Source organism: Lepisosteus platostomus, chromosome 2, assembly GCF_059453375.1.
Source record: "Lepisosteus platostomus isolate fLepPlt1 chromosome 2, fLepPlt1.hap1, whole genome shotgun sequence".
NCBI lineage: Eukaryota > Metazoa > Chordata > Actinopteri > Semionotiformes > Lepisosteidae > Lepisosteus > Lepisosteus platostomus.
Window position 1 is genome coordinate 35,258,154 of NC_142612.1, and position 14,832 is coordinate 35,272,985.

A 14,832-nucleotide genomic window follows, 5' to 3' on the forward strand; every position below is an offset into this window, starting at 1 on the left:
AGAAGTAGTGATCCATCTGGATAGCTGTTATTATAAGCAACAAGTATGGAGCAGAATATTTACAGGCTAAATGCTTGAAGGAAGAAAACTAGAGGACAACACTTAAAATGAAGGACTGAGAAATTGTAAATTACACTGAAGAAATGCTTCACAGTTCTTTGGAGCATCGACGTTTCCTTTCTTTCTCTACACTTTTACTTTGGTAAAGGTTGGTCTTGATATCAGCTCTCCATAAAACATGTCATCACCCTTCTGGCTAATCATTTTAATTATCAGCCAATTATGAACCACAGTGGAAGTAATTTCATGTACTGGAACTGGCTAACTCAGCATTAGTGAGATGTTTACTGAAAAATAGTTTGCTTATATACACAAGCCTCTCCTATATATTAGGTAGCATTTCAACATACACCATAACAGTGATTCACAAAATATGGTAAATGCAAACAATGAGTTTATGCTGAAGAAAACTAAAAAGTCAGGACACTCCCAAAATAGGCAACAATCCAAAAGGGCTGTACCAGCTTATTAGAAAAACTTTGGGGAGCTGTGTGGATCACAGATTTCATGTAGCTATTGCCTCAAGGATATGCAACCAAATATCAACTTGAACAGTCTGAAAGTTACTAAGCTGAAAATCATCACTGGGCCACACTCAAAAAAACAAGACCAACATTTTACAAAAAAGAAAATAAAAGGCTGAGAACACTTGAGAAGGAATTTGCTATAAAAAGATGAACTTATTAACTTAATGGAACTTGCTGTACTTTGTGATCTGACATAGGAATCAGTGAACATTAATATTCCCTGTCTCCCTGTGTAATATTTTACACATTATTACATTTATATGCAAAAACTAAATGTTAGATCAAGGTTAGATCAAAACATCCAACGGGAAGACTTGACTTTAGAAGACCTGCCTGAGGTCAATACAATCTGCTAAGAAAAGTAAGAAAAAAGCTTTCTCTCTTTCCCATGTCAGGACCCTCCCAGCACCAAGAAGCTGCTACAGAAAGATAGATAGATACTTTATTGATCCCATGAGGGAAATTGCAGTGCAACAGCCGCTTAACACACACAACACAGCCACAGTGTAACGAATTATATAATAATAGTACAATACATACAATACAAGAGTTACTCACAGTCCGGACACACAAAGAACAAACTAGAACAGAACAGTACACAGAAAAATCGTATCACATATATGAATATAAATATAGATGTAAATATAGATATGGATGTAAATACTGTGAGTAACTCTTGTATTGTATTGTATGTATTGTACTATTTTTATATAATTCGTTACACTGTGGCTTATGGCAGAAGTTGTCCATGATGGCCTCTAGTTTGGACATCATTCTCCTCTCAGCCACTACCTCCAAGGGGTCCAGGTCAGACCCAATGACAGAGGCTTGCTCTCCTGATGAGCTTGTTCAGCCTTTTAGAATCCACTGCTCTAATCCCAGAGCCCCAGCACACCACTGCGTAGAAAATGGCACTCGCTACCACCGACTGATAGAACATATGTAGCATCTTACTACACACATTGAAGGACCTGAGCCTCTTCAAGAAGTAAAGTCGGCTCTGTCCCTTCTTATAGATGGCCTCGATGTTCTTAGACCATTCCAGTCTATCGTCGATGTGCACTCCCAGGTACTTGTACGAGTCCACCATCTCCACGCCACTCCCATGGATGTAGACAGAGTTCTTTTTATAAGTGCAAAACTTAAACTCACCAAGGTCGTCTGGACAACAGATCTTTGAGCTGTAAATTTTGTTATTCACATCACAATTCGAAAGGTGAACAATTATTCTACATGCATTTTTTATGTTTTGTCCATGATAGTAAATGTATATTTATTTGTGTCTGAAAATATAAAAAATGTGATTTAGTTCTATGAGACTCATAAAACCTACAAGCTAGACTGTAGGTTTACAGTCTATGTGTATTTAAGATAAGATCACTTTATTGGCCATATACAATTTCTTGTATTAGGAATTTGTCTTTTCGCATACACCAACTTGCTCTCTACGAGACACACAGACAGGGAGAGAAGCTTGGGATCAGAGCACAAGGTAAGACATTTATACAGTGCCCCTGGAGCAGGTGGGGTTAAGGGCCTTGCTAAGGTGCAAGGATTCCTCCGCCGGCCGTGGGAAACAAACCGGCAACTTTCCAGCCACAGAGCCACCACACCTATAATAATAACTGAAGTTATTAATTCTGATCTTTGTAATCCTTTAACAAAAAACAGCAGATTGTTTCACAGGTACAGATCTACTATGCTGTTTGTTATACATGTTTTGTTTATATCAATGTTTGGTACATTGCTTATCTGGAATCTGTGTGAGGCTATAAATTATAATGTTGGGTTGGTTCCTAAAAGTTGTACTTTCACAATTTAAAATGTCTGATTGTTACTGCAAATTAAAACCCCAAACCTCCTACATAGGTAATATAAGGACATGCCTTTTACAACTGTAAAAACTTAATAAAATAAACAGTTCTCTTGAACGCCAGTTCTCTTTGTCCGTCCACCTTACCATCAGAGGTTAGCTGCAATGTTTCTTTAGTCTTCCAGCTGTCACACATGTCCCACAGCTTTACAGTTTTATCCCAGGAGGTGCTGGCTAGGATGGACTGTACAGGGTTAAAACACAAACTGCTGATAGGTCCTTCATGTCCTGCCAGAACCTGTGAACAACAAATATTGGAAAATAACCATTTTACACACTGGTAGGCAATGCATACTGAAAATTGTGTATGATATGAAATTTAACAATAAAAGACATTGTTTATAATTATGTCTGACTACTCCCTTATCAACAAAGGTGATTTGTTTTTTCAATGAGAAATGTAACATTTAATAACTTAATATCAACCAACCCAATAATAACTGCTGATTGCTATTTCTAGAAAACTAACAGGGAACAGAAGCCACTCCAGCACTGCAGCTTGTTCTGTTTTTTTTTTTTTAAGATTTGGAACCAGGAATTATCTAATTTTACATGTAATTTGAAATTGTCAACAGGCACAAATACAGAACAGGGTAGATAAAGACTTCATGTTCTGTCTCGCATACCCAACTGGGTATTTGCCGTTTGACACACTGTTCATGTTCAATAGAGTCTTACAGGTGAATTTGTACTGACTGGAGGAATGGTGTTTCTCACTGTGCACAGCACAGAGAAATCCCAGTCCAGTTAATGGCAGAGACCAGGTTTGAACTGGAGATATCTGGACTACATAACTGGCAGGTGACAGGGAATGTTTCATTGAAAACAATAAAGGAACACATTTCAGTCTTGTCACAGATTAAATGGTGGAAACTGAGACATCTGGGTGTTTATGTTAAAGATGCAATTAGAGAATGCAGAGACACCACCTTCAGTGTCAGGTTTAGTATGGACATAGACCTGGGTATCATTAGTATAGTAATAATAAATCAGACAGAGTAATTTTAATAGCTAACCAAGTGGGAACACGGGAGCTGTAGGAGGACCAGTATTGAGCCCTGAGGAACACCCAACTCGATAACACTCAATTAACCTAATTCCAAAACTGAAAACCCTAAGAAAGACAAACTGTTGAATCATTTAAAAGAAAATTCCAAACTCTAGTCAGAAACTCCAAACACAGGTTACAAGACAAAAAAGCAAGGTGACATGGTTAAACTCAAACTGCTTATAGGTCCTTCATGTCCTACAGTGTCAAAAAAGCACTGTGATCTGGGAGAATAAGGATAGACAGAGAACCAGAATCAGAAGCCATAAGATTGTTAGTGACTTTAACCAGGGCAAAGGGCAGAAAAACAGGACTTAAATAAAATAGCTGGAATGCAATAATAAACAAGTGGTATATTTTATACATAATGTAGTTCAGGTGGGTAGCTTCATCAGCATGCGTAGGCTGCAAAGGAAAAAGTAATAGATTTATTCCATGCGGAAAAGAGAAGAAAGAAAACAACTTTTCAGCCGTGGAACCTTCTTCAGGAGCCATCTTCAGGGTTTTATACATGATGCAAATTTACTAAGGTAAACTGAGGTAAAGTGAGAAAGAAGGGAAACAGTAAAACTACGCAAGCAGGGAGGAGGCATAGTACTAACATGTGGTGGAAAGAATGTGATGCCAGATGTGGTCAATCTTGAAAGTAAAAAAAAACTGTAGTTGGGAAAAGGCAGATTATGTAATAGGGCAGTTAGGCTTAAGCAGTCTAATGATGGTGGACAACAGGTATCTAGTAGTATACTACACCTGAAGAAAGCTCCACGGTCAAAAAGTTTTTTCTTTCTTCTTTTTTTCAGCATGGAATAAACCTTGTTTATTACTTGTTCCTTTGCAGCCTACACATGCTGACACAGCTACCCACCTGAACTATCTAGTAGGATAGTTAAGGGTGTTCTCAATGATATGGGATATGTAGCAGTAATATCTTTATTATTATATAATTATATAATAATTATTAGTATTAATAATAATAAGAATAAAGTATTTTTCTTGATATTCAAAGTCCTTTACAGGTAAAGGGAACCCCCCCCCACCACCTACAGTCTTGTGAAAAAGAAAGTATACCCTCTTTAAATTCAAAGGTTTTACATATCAGAGCATAAATAACAATCGTCTGGTCCTCACCAACTTGTATAATTAGACAAATCTAGCCTCAGATGAACAAAACATAGCAGATTTCACTACAGATGCAGCCATTCAAAGTGCGCGGCACAAACACGTACCGCAGGCATTTGGCAATGTCATAACGCGTATAACGCGTCATACCACGCGATTGGTTGGCCAAAATGACCGACAGGGGCACTCGTGGTGCGTTGGTCGGTCGTGGAAAGATTTTAATGTCTTTACTGTGCACGTTTTAGTATTAAATATTTATATGGAATTTTACCACTGAAGGGAAATTTTAGTAGCTTTAAAAGAATAGGAGCATAACGCATGTGAAGGTCATAAACTATATTAATTTCGGAACATAAACATACAGTATTATGTAAACTGTATATGGCTGGTCTCGGTATTTTAATGAAAAAATACACACCAGTATTCCATTGCTCCCTAAACATTTTAAGCATCAAAGTCTTTAACTAACATTTGAAATAACATGTGTATACAGTACTCTGTAAGAAAAGTGGTAGTTTTAAGCTTTTCTGCGAAGACGCTCGATACCGGAGTAAACAAGCATACGTTTAGAACTTGATTAATAGGGAATATAATATGGAATCGCGTATCTAAAGAAATTAATAACTATATCATTATATTCATGTACTGCAACACTTGCAGGACAAAAAGATAAACATTTTTCCAAATGCTACTCAGCTGGCAATTTTTTTCACTTGTATAAACTAATGACACGAAATAAGCTCTCTCTCAAGACTCCATAGGTTTGAACAAAGAAAATCTCCCTCCTTTTTAAATTTGGGCCACACTTTCTGCTATTACATCTGAAAATGATATTCACATGGAATCAACAACACGCTGTTGCTGTTCCTGAGATGCTAATTGTAGCAATAGGTACGGAGTGTAAGGTCTTTAAAGGTGTGGTGCAGTGTACTATATATACTGAACCTGAATTAAACCAACTGAAGGAAAAAAGGAAATGAAAAAAAGGCACTGCACCACAATGCTTGGCAGCTACAGTACTATATATACAGATATTACTCTAAGCTTATAACCATTATAGTTATACATCATCTTCAAGAGGTGAGAAAGGTCAGGGCAGTGCAACACTGAGACTTGATCTATAATAGTCTGGAAAGCAGTAGGGTACTGATCCATCCTCTAATCTGTGTCTGGGTTACCTTTTGTAGCGAGTTCAATGACAGGGGCCCAGTGGTGGTGATGTAATTAATAAATCTTTAATAACCAGTGAACTCCAGGAAACACTCAATGTCCTTTTTGAACTTTGGAGGACAGTGGCTTCTTGAAATGTTAAGCATCATCAGGGCTTAAGGTAGAGACAACCACCTGAGATTCCCCTGTGAGGTGGGGTCTTGCCCAATGAGACTCACAGATCAAGAGAAATGCTTCAGGGAAAGTCTTCTATATCCACTGGGAGATGATCAACCCTGCTTATGCTCTGCTCCCACACCCAAGCTGCTTGCCATTTCTACTGAGTTGTGTATTTCCAGCATTCTGCAATTCCAGTGTTGCACCCCAAGAGTTATCAGGTAACCTACAGGCAACCCTTTCTCATGTCATCATGATTTTGAACATTCATGAAAAAGTTACCAGCGAAGAATAAGGCAGAGGAAACACCCAGCACGAACAAAAGTGTGGAAACTGAGAGAAAACAGCGTAGATTTCAACAGGCTGGTGAGAGAAATGAAAAACAACACAGAGGAAACAGAGGAGCCTTCAGTTGAAGAAGAGTGGACTGAGATGAGCCACATCCTAGAAGAGGCTGCTACCAGAGTTTGTGGAAAGACAAGAGGAGGCAGACCGAGGGAAAATGAAGAGTGGTGGTGGGATATGGAAGTTCAGGGAACACTGAAGGAAAAGAAAAAAGCATACAAGGCACTGAAAGATGGCACTGGAGAATTACAAGAATATAAGAGACTAAAGAAGGTAGCAAAAAGAAGTGTAGCAAGAGCAAAGGAAAGAGCCTGGAAAGAATGGTATGAGAAACTTGAAACAAAGGAAGGAGAGGACCAAATCTACAAGATTCCTAAACATAGAGCGAGACAGAAAAAAAGATATTATCCGGGTGGCAGTACTCAAGGATGGAGAAGGCAGAGTCTTGATTAAAGAAGAACAGATCAAGCAAAGATGGCTGGAGTACTTCAAAAATCTGTTAAATGTAGAAAATGAGAGGGAGAACCTAGTGGAGGCAGACGTAGTGTGTGGACCAATCCAAGAAATTTCAGTAAAGGAAGTGACAGAAGCTATCAAAGAGATGAAAGTGGGCAAAGCAACTGGACCATCAGGAATAGCAGCAGAACACTTTAAGAACCTCGATGAAGAGGGGATTCAGTGGCTGACGAGATTGCTAAACAATACTGCAAAGGAAGAGAGAATTCCAGAAGAATGGACAAAAAGCAGTATGGTTACTATCTACAAGGAGAAAGGAGACCCAATGGAGTGTAAAAACTATAGAGGAATAAAACTTCTGGAACATGGATTGAAAATCCTGGAAATAATTCTGGACAAGAGACTCAGGAAGATAGTCAGGATCCACAACTCACAATTTGGATTCTCAGCGGGGAAAAGCATAACAGATGCCATTTTTGTGATGAGACAGTTACAGGAGAAGACACTAAAGAAAGGGAAAAAGCTGTATGTGGCCTTTCTGGACTTGGAGAAGGCATATGACCGTGTGCCCAGAGAGGTGGTGTATTGGTGCTTGAGGAAGAAAGGAGTACCAGAAAGCATGGTGAAGTTAGTTCAAGCAACCTATAGAGATGCAACTACGAAGATGATAACACAACGGGGAGAGACAAAAGAGTTTGAAATCACAGTTGGAGTACACCAAGGATCAGCACTAAGTCCTTTCCTTTTCATAAACATTATTGACACACTGACAGGAGATAAGAACAGATGTGCCTTGGGAACTCATCTTTGCTGATGATGTGGCACTGATGGCAGATTCAAAAGTAGAACTACAGGAGAAAGTGTTCAAATGGCAGAGGAGTCTGGAAAAGGGTGGACTGAAAATGAATGCAGAAAAATCTGAAATAATGGTAATGGAGAGAAGAGGAGATGACCAATGTTGAGGAGACAAATGGAGGAAAACTGAAACAAGTTGATGGCTTTAAATACCTTGGATCAAAACTGGTAAAGGGAGGAGAAACACTGGAGGCAGTAAAACAAAGAGTGAAAGCTGGATGGAACAAGTGGAGAGAAATAACTGGAATAATCTGTGACAGGAAAATTCCTAGAAAGTTAAAGTGCAAAATGTACAAGACTGTGATTAGACCTGTACTACTATATGGAGCTGAATGCTTGGCAGTTGGAAAGAGGGAAGAGAACTTGATGAGAAGAACTGAAATGAAGATGTTGAGATGGATTCTGCAGATTTCAATGAAGGATAAGATTAGAAATGAAGAAATCCGTAGACGATGTAGGGTGGTGGATGTGGTTGAGAAGATGCGAGAGGCGAGCTTATGGTGGTATGGACATATCATGAGGAGGGACGTTGAGGAAGTAACAAAGAGGGTAATGGAATTTGAGGTGGAAGGTAACAGAGGAAGAGGCAGGCCTAGAAAGAGATGGATAGATTGTGTGAGAAAAGATATGGAGGTATGTGAAGTGAGTGAGGAAGATGTGCTCGACAGAGACAAGTGGAGAAGAGCAACCAAAGCAGCTGACCCCAGGACAGTCTGGGACTAAGGCTGTGAAAAAGAAGAAGAAGATGAAAAAGTTACCAGCAGTGGATATGTGACCTAAAAACATCCATATAGCTTTATTAGTTCAGGTGGGTAGCTGCATCAGCATGCGTAGGCTGCAAAGGAACAAGTAATAGGTTTATTCCATGCTGAAAAAAAGAAGAAAGAGAACAACGTTTCGGCCGTGGCGCAACTTTCAATGAAATTCACTGCCTGACTGAGGGACCTTACGGAGATGGGTGCATTTATTCTGAAATCATGTAAACCAGTATTGTTACACACAGACAGAAGCCACTAAACTGTTATTTTTGTGCACCTGAATTCAATTAGTTTTGACAAGATTCAGAGGGAAAGATGGTGATAAGTACTCATTGTTATTAAAAAATGACTTAGATTCAAACATGTTGTGATGTTTAGAAATATAAAAAAGTCAATGAATTGTCCATAATATTACTATTTTATTTTTTCAAAGAAATGTTTGTTAAAAGAAAATTTGTGGCGCTAGCTGGATTTGAACAGCCGACCTCTCGCTTATAAGTCAGGCACTTAGACCATCACGCCACTCACACGGTCACATGATGAGTGGTGAAACAGCCCTATACATTGTTTGTGTACAGTATATACAGTACTACTGTTTGTGTTGCAGTACATGAATATAATTATATCGTTATTAATTTCTTTAGATACGCGATTCCATATTATATTCCCTATTAATCAAATTCTAAAAGTATGCTTGTTTACTCCGGTATCGAGCGTCTTCTCAGAAAAGCTTAAAACTACCACTTTTCTCACAGAGTACTGTATACACATGTTATTTCACATGTTAGTTAAAGACTTTGATGCTTAAAATGTTTAGGGAGAAATGGAATACTGGTGTGTAACAGCCATATACAGTTTACATAATACTGTATGTTTATGTTCCAAAATTAATATTGTTTATGACCTTCACATGCGTTATGCTCCTATTCTTTTTATGCTACTAAAATTTCCCTTCAGTGGTAAAATTCCATATAAATATTCAATACTAAAACGTGCACAGTAAAGACATTATATATACATATACAGTACAGTTTGCATACAGTAATATGTTTATGTTCCTAAATCAATATCTTTTATGAGCATGTGAAAGGTGTGGTGAATCTGAGATTCTCAAAAATTACTGTACTTTGCATGATTGGAAACAAATGCGTGATTGGATCAATGAAATGCTGTGGTGTTACTTTTTGTTAATGAAAAAAAAAAAGTATTTTCATTTACAAAGACGGTCAATGAAAAAATAAAATCTTTTCGTTTTAAAGATTGTTACAAAGAATGTGGACCAGGGTAATACTTTGAGTTTACAGCTTGTCCAATGTCATTCATTACAGTATTAATACTATTAGTAATATCTTCGGTAAAGACTTTGATGGCGACAGCTCAAATACTGTACATGAGAGGTTGAGCTTGATTAGCTCCACCTTACAGAAATTCCACATACTATTATTTTACAAATGGTACCATGCGGTATTATGCGAGAATATACGGTATTATAACTTGAGTTATACTACGACAAGCGCACCGCGTTTTAATGCGGTATCGCCCGCTTGTTTTGAATGGCTGCATATGTATATCATTATTTATTCAACAAAAAGTAAGCCAAAATGCAGAAAGCATGTGGGGAAAAATTAAGTACACCCTTACTGTTTCCATAGGAATTAAGGTAATTAGCAGCCAGGTGCTGCTAATTACAGTATCTGCACTTGATTAGTTGATCATCAGGAAGTGTGACCAGTTCGGTGGTCTGGAGCATTCAGCCATTCAGGTGTGTGTTAACACCATGCCAAGGAGAAAAGACATCAGCAATGAACTCAGAGAAGCAACTGTTGCTGCTCATCAGTCTGGGAAGGGTTATAAGACCATTCCCAAACAATTTGAAATTCTACAGTGAGAATGGTGGAACGGCTTAGGTTTGCAAAGTTGCATTTGAAAAAACTACAAGATTTCTAGAATAATGTCTTTTGGACAGACAAGACCAAAGTGGAGATGTTTGGTCATTATGCACAACGCCATGTTTAGTGATAACCAAAGAGAGTATCACCACAAACACCTCATACCAACTGTCAAGCATGGGGGTGGAGTGGTGATGATTTGGGCTTGTTTTGCAGCCAGAGGACCAGGGCACATTGCAGTCATCAAGTCGATCATGAACTCATCTTTATACCAAACTACTCTAGAGACAAATGTGAGGCCATCTGTTCGACAGCTAAAGCTTTGTCAAAACTGGGTCATGCAACAGGACAATTATCCCAAGCCCACCAGCCATTCTACAACTGAATGGCTAAAAAAAGAAAAGAATCAAGTTGTTGGAATGGCCAAGTCAAAGTCCAGACTTCAACCCCATTGAGATGCTGTGGCGGGACCATAAGAGAGCTGTGCATAAATGCCCTCAAACATCAATGAACTGAAGCAAAGTGAGCCAAAATTCCTCCAAAACGATGTGAGAGACTGATAAACTTACAGAAAACGATTACTTCAATTTATTGCTGCTAAAGATGGTTCTACAAGCTACTGAATCATGGGGTGCATTTAGTTTTCTTCTGCATGTTGGCTTATTTTTTGTTAAATAATGAGGTGTTGTTTGTCCTGATATATAAAACCATAGAATTGAAAGAGGGTGTTCCTTTTCTTTTTCACATGACTGTATGTATAGCATCCACCTGATCCACCTAAGTGAACACAATACACTTACCACTCATCTAGTGCCAGTGGGAAGGAGAACAGAGTGATGAAGCCAATTCATATATGGGGATTACTAGTAGGCCATGATTGGTAAAGGTCAGAGGGAAATTTGGATAGGACATTGGGGTTAACACCCCTGCTCTTTTCAAGAAATGCCCTTGGATTTTTGATGAGTCAGGACCTCAATTCTGTGTCATCCAAAGGATGGTGCCATTTTTACAGTATAGTGTCCCCATCACTATACTGGGGCATTAAGACACACACAGACTGCTGAGTGAGCACTCTCTACTGGTCTCACCAATACCTCTTAAAGCAGCAACTTGTAGGTCTCCCATATGCTTAACTTCAGTGGGTTGCAGTTGTGAGTTGCAAGGTGCTGCTGAGAAGCAGATGGATGTAGCAGTAATCAGGTGTCCCCTTCAAGACTGAAGAAGATGCAACACAGAAAAGGACTCTTCTCCAGAGTTAAACTATTATTCCACGCATGTTTGTTAAAGTTTACTTTATTAAAGTAAATGAAATTTTACTTATCATTGTGAACATGAATGTGATTAACTACATGAAACTGATTTGACCTATAAGGTAGACAGTAACAGTATTTTTATTTAAATGTTATCATTTTACTTTATAGTGTTATATTTAACATAACACTACGCATAAACCTAGTATTTTATTGGGTTCTTATTGTGTGTCACCTATAACATAAAAACAACACAAATTGCCCAGGCTAAATGTCATTCTCAATACACATTTTGTGATGTTTATGTCCCATGACTGTTACCTCCCTGTTTTTATTCGAGTTGAGAGCAAAGGCAGAAAAATCATCAAATTTTTGTGTTAAAAAAGTTTTCAAAAGTTTTTGTTTATTCTATTTGGAATTGGAGCTTCATATTTCTGAGGAAAGTGGTCTTCTTTGGTAGGAAAATAACTTATAGTAGTTGTTTTGTTGTCGTGTTTATTGTTATGGTTTATTTTAGTTGTCTTGTTTCTTGTATTTGTGTGTTTTAATTGGTGGATTTTGGTATTGTTTTATATAATTATTTATTATTGGGTATGATCTAAATTCCACACACCTTTTTAAACCTACTGATCACATCTCACAAGCTCTCTGATGACTTTATTTCTCCCATATGATATAAGATGAGTTGGCTCGTATATTTATTAAAGTGCAATCCTATATCAAGTTTTTTTCTTGCTACTTACTTCCAGTAGCCGTCCCGTCTGCATTGACCACACAAACACTTCAAAGGAATCCTGGGATCCCGAACTCACAATCTCCCCACTGCTGTCCAATGCCAAGCAGGAGAACTGGGTAGGCCGAGGTGAAGTGAATGTACGGAAATTACGGTATCTGTCAAGTAACAGGTATAAATTTACCTTAGTTTCTCAGTAATTCTTGCATCCATAAGAAAATGCCAACAAAATGGAATGGCCAAATAGTCTTATCTCTGGTTTTAACAGGAGATTCTAAATTAATGTATTAAAATTATACCCCTTTTCTAATCAGTTATCTTAAGTCAGTGAAAGTGAGTGTTATTACAGGGTCATTTATCTTTTGTTTGCATTCATTCTGTGGTAATGTTATGGATTATATGAGCCGCAGGAGAGAAGAGAAAATTAGGTTTAGGAACATTCAGGACAGGAATGATGGAATCATGGGCTCATTAAGAACATAGGAATGTACAAATGAGAGTAGGCCATTTGTTTCCATGTGCTTAAGTCCCTTAAGCAACTGTTAACCATTGTCAAAGGTCAAATTGTCTCCTCACATTGATTACTTCTATTATGATCCATGAAGTTTCACTGAAATAAGGAGACTTATTTTTATTCTAATGAAATGACTAAATATAAGAATAGTGATTTAAGGACACAACTGACTGGTGTGCCAAGTATTTTGATTCACAGATGCTTAAGGGGTATCAATAATAGGGGTAAACATACAGGGGGCTTATTTAGTAAGTTGACCTATTCAGAGAATTCTCATGAAAACTACACAACACGAAAGAAAGAAACTTGATATATATTAAAACTGGACAATGGAACCATCCTCCTGTGGACAATAATATTACACAATAAAAGATGCTTTATTTAAGTGTGAAACTTGTACCTGTGCAGATCGAATGCTCTGACAGTGCCATCCAGCGAAGCGCTTACTATCACAAAGCCACTAGAAGCAAATGCCACCTCTGTGACACTGCTGGTGTGCTCAGTGAACGTCACAAAACAGAAGCCACTGTTCGTATTCCACACTTTCACCTGCAACAGACAAAAAGGTATTACCCCACACTGGAAGAAGATGTCATGTTGCTTTTAAGGGTTACCTTGCTTCTGTTTTTTCTGAACACCCATTTGTCATACACTTTAATAGAGTCCTCCCCCATTAATTAAAAATTAACTCTTAAAATGGCGCACAAAACATGGTGTAATGCATAACACGGGATTCAGCTATGCTGAATTAATATATGTTAATCCAGTGGTCCTCTACCTTTTTATCAACTGGGCCACAATCGTGGTTAAAAGCAAGTCTCACGGGCTGCATATATTCATCACTACTAGGCCTACCTTATCTGCGCGCATAATAGCTATTATAATATTAGATTATAATATTATAACATGAATAGTAATATATAATATTATATATGATAATAATATGAATAGCAATATATAATAGTAATTATATTAGTAGTAATTTATAATATTATAATAGCTATTAACCATGTATATGTATGAGCAAAGTGCTTCTGAAGTTGCACAGCTGATGAAGGACATCTGTCCGAAACGTCCTGTTTCTCAAGAAACCTTGTGTACTACACCACTTTTCCAACCTCTCTCTCTCTATCACCATCACTGAATGGTTTGCCATGTTTAGCAAGTAGCCATGAAGTTTTGAACGTGGCTAACGTCACCACCTGGGACACTAGTAGCTTGCATGATTTTCTGCTTGGCAATAGCAGTTTTGTTTTTAGATTACTTATCTTTAGATCTGTCACTTGAATCAGGTGGGTACTGCTTGTCAAAAATCTTGTAAGTAGTATCAAAATGTCTTTTTACATTGTACGCTTTGCAAGCGCTAATAATTTTACTATGAAGCAAATAGAAAGGCTGCCCATCTATCAATCTTGGCACATTTGCTCCTCCATTCTTCCAGGACTTTCCTACCCTCATCGTTGATGCTCCGACTCTTTTTTCTGTTTGCACGTTTTGTTGTCTGTATTTGTTTCGTTTACATTTTCTTCCTCTGGCCCATGTATTTTTCACCTCTTACAACAAACTTATCCATTTGTCTTTCTTTTTTTATACGAACTAACAGGCTACTAGGCTAGGCAACCCTGCTGTGAGTGGGCTATTGTTTGTGCTCAGACATATGACAGGTACGACGGTGAAGGCAATATGAAAGTGTGTTCTAGTGATGTGCGTTATGTGCTAGTCAAGTGCTACGTGCAGCACTTTAATGAAATTCAAGATGAATGAAAATTAATCTAATCTCCAGCGAATCTATTCAGAAATGGTTTTTACGTGAATAGAACACACTCTTAGTGGGGCTGTGAGTCTACCTATTTTATATTATTTTTATCGAAGGAATTGACTGCAAACAAATGTAAATTATTAAAGAGGGGTCAGACATTGCGGGCCACACTTTCGTGTGTGGCAGGCGCAGATTGAGAATCTATTCAGCAGCTTTTGAAAATAAAAAATGAACATAAAGTCAAACACATTGGTGCTAAATTAAATGTATGACCTTTTTGACACAGACCCTCCACTGACTGCACATCCACTTTCATTATT

The 14,832-nt window shown here is 38.0% G+C and overlaps 1 protein-coding gene across 1 annotated transcript in view; it reads right to left on the minus strand.

Moving 5' to 3' along the window:
- The window catches only part of pwp2h (PWP2 small subunit processome component), a 53,983-nt gene that overhangs the window by 13,658 nt on the left and 25,493 nt on the right, over positions 1 to 14,832 (minus strand). Inside the window, exons 11-13 of the mRNA XM_088607371.1 lie at positions 13,154 to 13,302; positions 12,250 to 12,397; positions 2,548 to 2,698 (exon numbers count right to left, since the gene is read on the minus strand). Of these exons, the coding sequence (XP_088463497.1) occupies positions 2,548 to 2,698; positions 12,250 to 12,397; positions 13,154 to 13,302 (448 nt within the window). The remainder of the gene's footprint in view (positions 1 to 2,547; positions 2,699 to 12,249; positions 12,398 to 13,153; positions 13,303 to 14,832) is intronic.